The sequence below is a fragment of the Cuculus canorus genome, chromosome 11, assembly GCF_017976375.1.
Source record: "Cuculus canorus isolate bCucCan1 chromosome 11, bCucCan1.pri, whole genome shotgun sequence".
In the NCBI taxonomy this organism is placed as follows: Eukaryota; Metazoa; Chordata; class Aves; order Cuculiformes; family Cuculidae; genus Cuculus; species Cuculus canorus.
The window spans coordinates 20,096,194-20,109,871 of record NC_071411.1 but is presented as its reverse complement, the minus strand read 5'-3'; the positions used below and the strand labels follow the sequence as shown (position 1 = coordinate 20,109,871).

Genomic DNA, 13,678 nt, shown 5'->3' with positions numbered 1-13,678 from the left:
ATTCAAGTGGTAGTTTTATAATACAGATGAGTTGTTTCCCAACTGTTTTGCAGCCCAACATGACACAAGAACATGGTGATCATCTCTGCCTCATCAAGGCGAACCGCAACCCCTCACTGCATTTTTGATTCAAGTCCTGCTGCTTGGACCAGCAGCATCTCTTCCTCCCACCTTTGACTGCAGCTGATATTTCCTCACCTTGCTTACCTCCAGCTCCCTCCTTACCCTTCGAGGTGCTTGTCTGCATCTGCTGAGATGCTAACCCTGTGTGGACTCTGCTGACTCTCACGGAGCTATTTGGCTCTCTGCTCCAAATTACCCAGAATTTCCAAAGGCATTTATTTGGCTTCTGCACCTCTCCTGCAGCCTGAGTACTGCAGCCCGTACTGCCTCTGAGGCACACATGTCTCCAATTGCTAATCACTGTGCTAATTAACTGCTGGGTTATTTTCACCTAAAAACTGACATCTGATGAGATATACAAACCATTAAGAATTTCTACAGGATGCAAAAAAAAAAAGAGCTTTAAATACAAACCTGATGCCTTTGTACATGCAAAGCTCTCATTTACAAATTACAAGAGTGTCCCTGAGAGGGAAAATGAAGTTTTCTACAATAGTTAGAAAAGCAGGATTTAAATAAAAACAGACAACAACTAGAAAAGGATCAGAGTCAAAAACATAAACCCATTTCATTTTGGCTTGCATAGTTGGGTAGTGAGGCATCTGGCAATGAGAAACACCTTCACTAATGAAAGAGGTGGTGACAAAATGCGTAAACAGTGAGGAAAGTGAGATTTAAGGAAGACATGCGGATTAAAATGAAGGAAAAACAGCCATAAGCATAAAAGGCAGAAAACAGATCAAGACATGTTTGTTAGAAAAGAATTAGTGAAAATTAGTACCATGAGGCCCAAATGAAGAGGTCTCCTGGAACTTGTTATTTCAGAATGAAAAGTTACAGAGTGAAAAAATAAGCTTATGGAATTAAGCCATCCAAATAAAAGTGATGAGGACTCCTTGGGTGCGCTTGGCAGCAAGGAGAATGTGCAGTTTATTCCACTATTACGGGAACATGGAGTTCATGTCCTGTACAAGGAAACATTTGGGCACCTGTTTATTTGAACAGGGCTTGGGCATGTGCTTAGGCACTTCTCCAAAGAGTTTGGGGCTCACTACAATAAAAACAGGCTTTATTGTTCTCTGGTTTTTTTCAGAGATACAAAGATTCTGAGACTTCCAAAATATTTGTTATAAAACTACTGGATTCAATGAAACTTAACAGTAGAGGAAGAAACCCATCTTTTTAGGCAGACTGGGCTTTTGCAGACAGAGCCCTGCCATATTCACTGTTAAGGTGTCTTGTAGTTAATAACATTTCATGTGGATGCTGAGCTGTGTCTGTAAACCCCATTTTAAAGCTGAACATACGCTGAAAATATTTTTTCCCGTCTTTTAAATTGTACACTGATCATGTGCATCTACAATGTTGTTGACAGAATTCAAACTCAGTCCATTGGGGCTTCGTACCCACATGGACTTCGCTGTCCCACGATCGTTTTCTCCTTTCAGCAAGATAAGGAAATCTCAAGAACTTTCTCAAATTCCCTGCTGCCAAAGCTCCATGGCAGAATGCCATCCCGCAGGCAAGGCCAGCCAACACGCACTCTTTTAAGGCCAGCACAGAAAGTCAGAGGACTCCTCTGAGATGGCTGCCATCCAAACAGTGCAATCACAGAACCACAGAATGGTTTGGGTCGGAAGGGACCTCAAAGCCCACCCAGTTCCATCCCCTGCCACAGGCAGGGACACCTCCCAGTGGATCAGGGGCTCCAAGCCCCATCCAACCTGGCCTTGAACCCCTCCAGGGATGGGGCAGCCACCACTGCTCTGGGCAACCTGGGCCAGGGCCTCCTCACCTGCACAGCAAAACATTTCTTCCTAACATCTCATCTCAATCTCCTCTCTTTCAGCTGAGAAACATTCCCCGTTCCCCTATCCCTGCAGTCCCTGATCAAGAGCCCCTCCCCAGCTTTCCTGGAGCCCCTTTCAGTGCTGAAGGTTCTATAAGGTCTCACCGGAACCTTCTCCAGGATATACTCAACAGCATTTTGAAGTGCACCATAAACTAAAGGAGATGCTCCGTGGAACAGGAACATTAGTTAATACACCTCAAAAGAATCAAGGACAACTACACATCCATTTCACACATGAACTGCAGCTCAGGATAGAAGACAGACACAAAGGAATGACACTGCGGAGATCAGACAGCAACGGCAGCACTGGTGGGAGCTTAGAAGACAATGTGGGAGACAATTCTTATCTAGAGGGAGAAAGGGAAGAAGAAGCAGTGGGGATTGTGATGGGGGAGCCAGCACAATGAGAGGCATTCTCCTGGATGGGCAACAAATTCCTTTTTCAGGAAGGGGAGTTGAGTCCCCAGATTGTCCTCAGCACTGGGTCCCCATGGGCATCTATAAAAGAAGCTGATAGCTGATCTCTACGTAGATTTGGGCTACAAAAATTGTTTTCTTAGGTACTTTAGTGGGGAATAAAACACACAGGATTCATTTTTAATTAAATATTAAGACTGCACAAGAAATCCAACTTGATTTTCATAATTGGCCCTTCTATTGTGGTTATTTGACTTAAGCAAGCACAAATACAGCACCTGAATTTCAGTACTGTAGCAGAAACAGCAGATAACACAGGGTATGAACCACAGTCCCGCTCTTCAGATTAATCTTACAGCCTTTCATCAAATACAGTTTCTTTCAGGAGAGGCTACGAAATGCTTAAAAGTCTGTTTCAGTTTTCTGCCACCTGTAATGTTCAATGTAAGTAACGAAGTCTGTAAGGGATGTCAGGAGTTCCCAGTGCTGCTCTTCTGAACAGGGCAAAGTGACAGCAGTCTAGCACAAAATCCATGTATGCAGTGAGAAAATCCGAGTCTACTTTTGCATTAAATTGGCCGGGTGGCAGTAAAGACTGGTCAACGCAAAATATACACATTTACTCAGGTTATATATAAAGCAATTCATACTTCAAGTGAAGACAGATGAATGTTGTGCTGTTGGAATTACTTGCTATATGGAACAGGAAACAAATCATCACCCCACTGAGCTATGGTCATTATTTAAGAGTTTGTTTTTTTCAAGGAATTTCAAGTGAGCTTACATATTTTAGGAAAACAAAATCACATAGCAAGACTGTAATATTCCCTTCCTGTGACAAGAGGAGATTAAAGTTAAAATAGCTCTAGAAAGAAGTGCAAAGAGGAAAACACATTGCTAGGTTTAATATATTTAGATTTCTCTGTTATGCATTTAAATAAATAATTATTCATGAAATTTGCTCCAATTTGACGTTAAGACTCACCAATCGTCTTTTGACCAAAAAGCTTAAAAGGGTTTCACCTTCCTTCTGACACAGTTTCGTGAATTTACTTTCAGCTCTCGCACTACAAATCCATCACCGTGTTTTGCTTTAACTGGCAGGCTGAGCAAAGAGGCCAAAATCTTCACTGGCTGACACAGAATTAAACTACAGCTTTTTATGCTTAGGAAAGTTCCGTTCAGATCAGTGCTGGGAGAACAGCACCTGTGGACAGTTCATTCTCTGGCTGCCCTATAGCAAAGGCAGACATGTGTGAGTCTGTGTCTGTAAATCCAACACCCTTCATAGGAATAAGACCCACAAAACTGGTTTTTGAAAGACCTCTACCATCCATGTAAATATCTGCAAATACGCAAATGGAATTTTCACATGAATTATCGCATTAGCACATGAAGCTGTTCAAACTTCACCACCCGTGCGCTTGTGCCCAGTGCCTGAGAAAGCAGCTCTGCGCTGTTTGAGAAAGAGATGGATGGCACATGGCTTCCAGTCTTGAAGCAGAAGAAAGGAACTGCTCTTGCTACAGCTGCTTCCTAAAGCATAAGGGTAGGAAAAGGCCATTAAACAACCCCATTGGGTGGGCCCTGGCTGCCCACTGTCCCCATCATCAGCCATCAAAGAGATCAACCTTGCCAGAAAGTTTGAAAGAAGAAGTCGTTCAGTGCTGGCTCCAAGTTTCATCTAATTTAATATATAAAACTATAGCCACTAAACAAAATGTCATCCAGAGGGCCATGGACAGGCTGGAGAAGTGGGGCTGTGCGAACCTCCTGAGGTTCAACTAGGCCAAGGGCAAGGTTCCACACCTGGCTCGGGGCAATCCTTGGTATCAGCACAGGCTGGCGGATAAGGGGAATGAGAGCAGCCCTGCAGAGAAGGACTTTGGAGGTATTGGTTGATCAAAAGCATGACATGAGCCAACAACGTGCACTCACACCCCAGAAAGCCAACTGTATCCTGGGCTCCACCCAAAGCAGTGGGACCAGCAGGGCGAGGGAGGGGATTCCACTCCTCTGCTCTGCTGAGACCCCACCTGGAGCCCTGCATCCAGTTCTGGAAGCCTCAGCATAGGACGGACAGAGATCTGTTGGATTGAGTGCAGAGGAGGCCACAAAGATGATCGGAGGGCTGGAGCACCTCCCATACGAGGACAGGCTGAGAGAATTGGGGTTGTTCAGCCTGGAGAAGAGAAGGCTCCAAGGAGACCTTAGAGCAGCTTCCAGTACTGAAAGGGGCTCCAGAAGAGCTGGAGAGGGGCTCTGCATCAGGGAGTGCAAGGACGGGACCAGGGGAATGGTTTTAAGCTGAAACACGGGAGAGTTAGACTGGATATAAGGAAGAATGTTTTTGCAATATGGGTGGTGAAACACTGGCACAGGTTGCCCAGGGAGGCAGTGGAAGCCCCATCCCCGGAAACGTTCAATGTCAGGTTGGATGGGGCTCTGAGCAACCAGATCTGGTTGAAGATGTTCCTGCTCACCGCAGGGGAGTTGGACTGGATAACCTGTAAAGGTCCCTTCCAACCCAAATCATTCTACAATTCTATGAAAATACAAATATTATCATTTGTAGGATTTATAATACTAATAGATATTAAATTTGAAGGTCAAAATTTCATTTGTTACTGGTTCTCCAGAAGACAGTGTGACACCGTATAGAAACTCATCTCTGTGGTTGCATCTGCCCATTAGAACAGCTTCAGCAATTTGTGTCAACAGGAAGCTGGAGGGAACAGAGCTCACCTCTTCCACATGCTCCTCTCTGCACAGTTCCTACAAGTTTCCTGCCAGCGCCCCAATCTGTTGCTCAAGATTATTAAAGTATAGCTTGAAAGTGGAAAAGCACAGAGAGCAATTTCTAACAGCAACTCGTGAAGGAGGAGGAAACAAGGTGGGGTGAGTACTATAATGGCATCAGAAAGCAACAAAGGGCAGTAAAAACAGACCTTCAAAAGAAAGCAGGGTGAGAATAGAGAAAGGCAGTGTTCAATGGGAGTAGAAAGATGAGAACAGATAAGTACAAAATCATCTGCAAAAGAAAGGCAAAGCAAAACACAACACATGAAGGCACAGAATTGCATAAGCTTGGCAAAAGGAGCAAGAAAGAAAAATGTCAACAAACTTGCAAGAGTGTATTTGGCTGTCTGCTCACAAACTGCAGGAAAAGAAACAAACAAGGACTGTGAGAGCTCCAGTACCACCAAGCCTGGCAAAAGCAAAAGCCATAACCAGCCTTCCCTCTGAATGACTGCAGATGAGCAAGGCAATAAAATTTGGCGTAACAAAGTGTTCCATGGCACTCCTCCCACGTTTAAAACCCTTAAGAACAGTAAACGTCTACAACGAAGCAGACAAGGACCCAGTGACCTTCTGAAGATGTTTCTCTACAACACGGGTTCGCAGCTGGAGCTTGACATAAAATATGCCAATGCCTTTCTGTATTCTTTTAAAGACAGCTGATGTGTCCTCTTCTGGGTCTTAATTCCTCTCTGTCAGCTTCAGACCAGAACACAGTTGTGCCTATCTTCCCCTTTACTTCCCACATTGCTGAACCAATGCCACAAAAGCTGACTTCGCTAGAGGTCAAGCCCGCTCAGCTCCCAGCCTTCCCATCCCTGCACTGAAGGATGCCTCTTCACAAGCTGTTACCGCTACGCAGTAGCTCAACAGGTGACAGAGGGCTTCCTGCATTCCCCCCCTGATTCCATCATGTCTGTATTACAACCTACATACAGACTCTCCCACCAGCACGGCACCAGCTAATTAAGGTTACAGTGCTCACAAATGTTTTTTATGACCCATTATTATAGAATCATAGAATAACCAGGTTCGAAAAAACCTCTTAGATCATCGAGTCCAATCATTTCTCTCTGCCACTAAACCATGTCCCTGAGCACCTCGTCTACCCATCTTCCAAGTACCTCCAGGGATGGGGACTCAACCACCTCCCTGGGCAGCCTGTTGCAGGTTGTGCCGACTCCTGCACCAGTGTAAACGTGTATTTAATGTACAAACAGATCCTTGAAGCCTTCTACACCAACCACTGTTACGCAGCCTGCCAAGGCACGCCAACAGGAGAACACACTTGCAGCCAGCTACAGCTGCTGCTATGTTTTCCCTCTGCAGTAAAGGAACCAGAACTGCTATCATGGAATTGGACTGAGTTTATGAGAGTTTCCTTTCTCTTCAGTCATACACTCCGTCTGTACAACTGCAGCAATTCTGTCATCTCTGCAATGTTGAAACATTTATCACTATCTGAACTTAGAAGTGTACACACTACAACGCGTGTACTGAGTACATCACAGTCCAGGTTTAACGGAGCTGGAGCGTTTTGTCTACAGCAGCCATGGACACCGTATCCTGCCACCCCCGGCAAGTCAGTCAAAGTCTGCACGTGCAGTGTCCTCACTGGTTAACTCCACCTCACCGCAAAATCCCCCTGACTAACCACCTGCTACAAAGTGTGGGTGAGGAGCTCACGCTCAGTGGTGTTCCGAGACTGCATCCCTATCACCAATATTTACAACTGAAGCTCAAATTGAGAGCAGCGTTCAATTCACGAAAGCACTTAAGCATGCCAACGTAACGCAATTCCTAGCAGGATGCAAAAGGACACACGCAAGACAGATAATTTTTTTTTTTAAATTCAACCCCAAAAACTGGAAAATCGTGGTACTCAATCATAAGCACGAGATTTTACCTATTACTGCAAGCGCTGTCATTCTCATCTCATTTTCCAGTTACTTCTGGCCTCCGCAATACTTACTTCGTTTCCCTACATCATGTGCTACCAGAAAGATCACAGACAATCTCATATGCTCCAGTTAAGGAATGTCACACTTATTTATTGAACGCCATTTTCTAAAGGAAAGCAGAGATAATAAAGTATCTAGACTGTTACTTTAAATAATATTGAATCATAACTTTGGATAAGTAGCTAGGCTTTTTTTTTTCTTTTTACTATTATAAAACTTTCATAAATGCCTTACAACAGGTTCTGCGCACCATTAGACAGGAGTAAAACTATCGGATGGATCATGAATCCAACAAAGAAAACAGGAATTTTTGCTTTACCTTAACTTGATGTAACTATAAGTTAAAGTGGGTAAAATTTCTATCTCGTTTGAATGGGAAGAGTCAAAGCACAAGCTCTGCAACCCAAGAACACAATGAAACGCTCCAGCGTGGGAAGAGAGGGTATGAACCTTGAACGAGTTCCTCCACAGCCCTGCATGCACTCAGCAACAAAGAACTTCGTCTGTAGGTATAAAACCCAGGCAGTTCCCCCAGGTCAGTAGCTTTCTGACATTCTTACTGGCATTTCAGTGAAATCCATCTCACCAGCCAGGATCAGGAATTTTTATGAGGCAGGGGTAAGTGTTATCACAGCAGTGAAATAACAGCACTACTGTAGTAAGCCTGAATAATTTACATATTTCAGTATGCAGACACCTCACCACAGACATTCACTGGAGGATTTTCTTTGCCACGCCTGCTAAAATCCTAAATTTTCCAAGGGTTATGTGATGCTTCGAACTTCTGACATGCATTCGAAGGAACTATGTATGTCCTGACACTGCAAAACAGAAGCTTTAAGACTTGTTTTCACAAATGGTTTTAGCATGTTCCTGGCAACCCTCCCACCGCATCTCGTCTTCAATAACAAACCTCAGATCAGATATGAATCTGCTGTCTCTTGTCAACGCCAGAGAAACCCACGCGTGCCTGCAGACACCATGCGAGAAGAGTTCTGCTGACAAGCTACGGGCGGGGGCTTCAGTTTCTAACGCAAGCTGTGAGTCTGCCCTCGGGGCTGCGAAGAGATGCTGTGCCTCTGGAGCTGGATGTTCTAAAGAAAGCAAAGGCCTGGTATTTGGAAGAACAGTAACTTAGAAAACAAAGATCTTATATGTTGGATTCCGACTCTCATTTTATTCCATAGCCCATTTATAACCAGTCTAGCTTTCCTGTCTTTCCCTCCTAGCAATCCTATACTACTCCCAGTTTTATACTGATGTAAATAAGATCCATTACCCTTGACTAATTCAATAATTTCTCATCCCTTAAAAGTCCATCCCATTGGACATCCCATTTTTTTCTGCTGTTACATAAATTACAACTCGCTTCTGCCACTCAAATTTCACCTGCAGGAAAGTCAATCTATTTCTCATCAAGTAATAAAGATTGTTACTTGTGGTTTTTATCTAGAGCTCCAATTCCTAATTTTCATAAGGCTTTTAACTCAAAATTTTTATGTCATAGAAGTATCAGGTCATCTGTGTTAGCGAAGGAACTGTGCAGAAAGCCATCCTGTGCGTGCTGTGCAGAAAGGGTAAGGACAGGTAGATCGTGAGTTGTGGTGAAGAGGTGATGGAGGTTGCGGTGAGGTGTGTGCTGGGCTCTGCTCCCAAGGAACAAGTGATAGAACAAGAGGAAAGGGCCTCAAATTGCACCAGGGGAGAGTTAGATTGGATACTGGGAAAAATGACTTCACTAAAAGGGCTGCATTGGAAAGGGCTGCCAAGGCCCCTGGAGGGATTTAAAAGCTGGGTAGATGTGGTGCTTAGGGACATGGCTTAGTGGTGGAGTTGGCAGCATGAGGTTTACAGTTGGACTCGATGCCCTTGAAGGTCTTTTCCAACCTGAACAATTTTGTGATTCTCTGATACCTTTAATCAGTGCTGCGAACACTGATGAAAGTTTCTGATCAAGGAACTTACAGAATAATTCTGCTATTTTTTTCTAGTTATTGTTTAACTAAGTTTGTATCAGCTCAGCTTAAATAAGGGGAACACTGCTTCATTCACTGTCCTGAAGTCCATCTAGGAGAGCGGTACGGGCATCAGTGATTTTAGTGCTTAATGCTAGCGCACGCAGCAACAGCTCGAGGAGTCCCCCTAAGGCAGTCCAAACCATTCCCAGCAGCAGGAATTTCATCCAGGCAGGGTGGCATGTAGGAGTTGGGTGTGATTGACCAAGCTAGAAGATAATCAAAGCAAAACCAACAGTCCCTGGATTCCGTTGCATCGCTTGAACATTCATGACATTTGCTGAATCAAAGCACCCATGGATTTTTACCCTATTTATTCTGGACATGGGTTTGAAAGAGGTTTGCATGGCTTCTTGCAGTCTTCACCCTTCCTAAATCTGATGAAGATTTCATGATCTTCTGGGATGAACATGGTTGTCGCCACACCTCCTGCTACCACAGAGGCCAAAAGTCAGGGTTTTTCCAGTTAAAAGCCCAAACAAGCCCCCTTGAGTCTGCACAGAAACTAGTCTTCTGCTCAAATTAGAAACCCACACTTCTAAGTAGGAACCAACTGAATTCCAGTGCCACCAGGTATTCACAATGGGAACCAATCTCATATTTGCAGGCTTAGCTTATGGTCACAGGCAGTTAAAACAGAACTGAGGCCACTGGTGGAACAGAGCAAAATCATGGTCACAGTACATAAACTTTGCCGCTTTGGCCTCGCTGCCCATGGACCTGCGGTGGGGACACATGCTGACGTCCTGCTCTCTTGTGCACCTTAATGAAACCAAGTTCAGGGAACAACAGAAGATAATTAAAATGTCAAAGAAGCCAGTTTGAAGCATATGACCTGTCTGACATTTTAAAATTTCTCTAGAATAGTTATTTCAGAGAGGAAATACCCAAGAGATATGAAATGGACTCTCGCTAAGGCTGGGCAAAATTTGAGTATTTCAAACAAACCACGTTTTGGCTGTTAGATGGAGAAATGGCAAGGCAGAAACTCTCAAAGGGAAATAGATGTCATTCTTCTCCATGTTCAAACAAAATAAGATCAGCTGCAAAATATTTTCCATTTCATTCCTATCTAGGCTGAGATTTTTCAGCCTAATTTTTGCACAAAGTAAAGATACAGATACAGCAATGCAGAGGTCCTTAAAAAAGCTCTAACATAACTGAAGGCTAATTTTTATTTGTTATAACTCTAACTTCAAATAAGACCTCATAAGCATAGTATTTTGTGAGGTGTACTGTATAGAACAAACCCCGATATGGCACACAGCTTAATTCTTCCACATGCATTACCTTATATTTGCTTTTGCTAGTTCTTCCAGTTATTGTAGTAAATATTCCTAAAACTCCCAGTTATTCCGAGTTGTTATTACGAGTGAAAAACCAGCACAGAAGTTTTACGTGCAATGAGACCTGTTGTAACATTGAGATACCTTTATTGGTTTGGTGGAAGAACAACCGTAATTCTAATGCCACCAGAAGAATATTACAATGAGGAATTATTCATTTACTCTTGAGTGCATCGTTATTGCACATAAATGCTACCGTTATTGCTTCACCGCCCATGCTTTATTGCATACAATGAATCAAAGCATTAAGAAATGCCACACATCACCAAAAATGTCATGTATCAAAATAATGGATTCAGCAAAGTACAGTACGTATTCTGAGAAGTTATAAATGCTCTATGAATTATTTATTCCCCAGTGCAGTTTACTGCAACATAAAAGTATAACAAACTTAGCTGCAAGAGGTATCTGTTAAAATCTGCTGACGATTTTTTTTGAGGGATTTTCATAGTAAGTAGGAAAAAAATAATCATCCTCAAGGCAATAAGAAGTATTACAGCAAAACTTTCCTTCGGTGTGATAAATACTGACACCCAACAGAGGAAAAAAATATGACTCTTTGGCTGTTTCCAACTAGCAGCATTCTTTAGAGGTTCATCAGCTCTCGGACGACTGAATACGTTTGTTATAGGAACAGTTTGATAATCAGCTTTTACAGCACCACGTTTTAACTCGCTGCTGCTAATGTTTAGTCCTCTACAAACCGCAAAGATCATCAAATTCTACCTCCATCACTACAAAGCACATAATGAAAACTCAGTTGCCTCCTACACAAGCAAAGATGAGTGATTCTTAGTGTTCCCCATTACTCTGGGTGTTACTGGAAAGGCTCACTCCTACTCCTATCCCATGCACACAAGACTATGAAAAGAGCATTCAAATGAGGAAACTAATAGCTTCAGATTCCCTCGCTAAAGCATAGCCCCAAAAATTTTGCAGGCATGAGGAAAATGCTGGCTAAAAGTCTGTTTAAATTATGTTCAAAACCACAAATATGAAAAATATTCTCAGCTCGCTTTTCCCACACGATCTGTAATAAATACACTTGAGGAAGCGTGTTAGCAGGGCACAGGCTTTCCCTTACTTTCCTCACTTATTTCATTACTTGTACTACAAATATTTTTCTCTCTGTCTCCACGCTGCCTACACTGGCTCTTTGAAAAAAAAATGATCTAAATACCTTCATTTACTTTTTATTCCTTTCACTGTTGCTTCACTGCTCTGCTTTGCAACTTTGCAGCTGGATTCTCCGTATTCATGAAAGGGAACTAAAGAAGCAACAAAAGAATCACTAACTGGTTTTGCACCAGAAGAACTTCTACGTATGGCACTTACCACCCATGGTTTGTCACAGAAGTTATAGATGGACTCCAGGGAGTTGACGCTGGGGATGCCCGCGTACTGCAATCCGATGATCAAGTTACGGAAATCTTCGTTTTCTGCCATACTGAACGAATGTTGTCGGACAAGGACAAAATCAGGCCTGAACGACCTAGCAAGAAGGAGAGACGTTGGCAAGAGTCAACGATCAGATTGTTTTTCCTTCAACAGCAAAACGTTAAAAGGAAAAATATCGAGCTGATGGATACATAAGTACTAAAGGAACACTCAAAACAAAGGCAAATGCTACAAGGCAGAAAGAATTATTGTGGCCTTATGAATATCTGTATTGTACCATTTCTCAACCACTGTTTAGAAACCATCGGCACCCAGTCAGTAATGTGACTCCATCAGGAGGAGAGAAATGCTACGGCTTTTCAGGCAAACCATGTCTATGAACTCTGGGCACGTTCTTTGTTTCTGTACCCCAGTTCCTGAGCAATGGCAATCCAAAACAAAGCAGGGAAATGTATCTACCAGAAATTTAAGCTTCTTGGGAAGGACTTCTTTCACAACTATTGTCAGGCTATTTTAAAGGCAGTAAGAGATGAAACAACACCCCTGCTCGCAAAAGGAATTACACCATAATTAGTGATAACCACAATCCAACTTTTAATCAAGACACCGATCAAAACGAATTCTTAATGTCACAACTACACTGGATTTCTCTCCTTCTCTCTTGTATCTAATCAGGATTTCCCCTCTTGCAATCTCCGCGGCTTTTTGTTCTATCACCATGAACCTTTAAGAACAGTCTGACACCATCTTCACCTTACTCAAATCCTGATTTTTAGATCCTGAATGTGGTTATGGAAAACAGAAGACGACACAACAGGACAGAGCCAGCGTACAGAGGCTCTTCACACTGCTGAAGGATTCTCTTCTGTATCCAAACTTACAGGAGGAAAAACCACTAAGAGCTTGAAGCTATCAACCTCCTGAAAGAGGTATGACTGCAGGGTAAATTAAATTAGCATTGCAACTCAGTGTAATTCTTCACATGCCTTCAATAAACACAAGCTGTACACTGGAGTGAAGTCTGAAGATTACAAAATTATTCAGAAATGCCACTCTGCAAAAACAAAACAACAAAAAACCCCAACTAAAATTAATGCTAAAATTGCTTAAGCAGTTCTGAGGTTCAGCCTGAATGCAGCTGGATTCTTAACTTGGCTTTCAAATGTAATGCAAGACTTGGCAAAAGCAACATTATAAAGATTTGCTGTCGAGCATCATTAAAACAGCACTGTAGAGCGATGACCAAAACTTGTGAAGAAATGCTTGCCTTTACCAAGTTTCAAACAAGTATTTGTAGCATGGTTCTGAGAATTTGTGATCCCGGCTCCGTGGTGGTGTGCCAAATGTTTGAAATGAGGGAATTCAATCTACCAGCACAGCCAAGTGCAATATTTAGAGGACTAACAATGCTATAATCAAAATTGCAGACCCCTCAGTGAAAGAACAGACCCCCTTCTATCATCTAAACCAATGCTAAAGGGCATTACACATCACCTCAAACTCAGCGCTGTGGTTTTAAATAAAAGCAAAGGACTGAAAGTATCCTTTAAAATACCAATTTAATGGAACAACTGGGGAACTGGGAGAACGTCCTTTAAAAAATACATCAGATATTTTGCTTTGCACAAACTCCTCAGAGGGGTACTATACACTGACATAATTGTTCTAGCTCTGTAACTACCACTGGATGGAACGGCCGTGCTTGCAGAAGGAGGTCATGAGAACAATTTTAACCCTGGCTCACGCATGTGTAAAATGCAAAGCCAT

The 13,678-nt window shown here is 42.8% G+C and overlaps 1 protein-coding gene across 1 annotated transcript in view; it reads right to left on the bottom strand.

Annotated features, from left to right (window-relative positions):
* The window catches only part of SYN2 (synapsin II), a 199,849-nt gene that overhangs the window by 106,475 nt on the left and 79,696 nt on the right, over positions 1–13,678 (bottom strand). Inside the window, exon 4 of the mRNA XM_054076892.1 lies at positions 11,849–12,005. Within this exon, the coding sequence (XP_053932867.1) occupies positions 11,849–12,005 (157 nt within the window). The remainder of the gene's footprint in view (positions 1–11,848; positions 12,006–13,678) is intronic.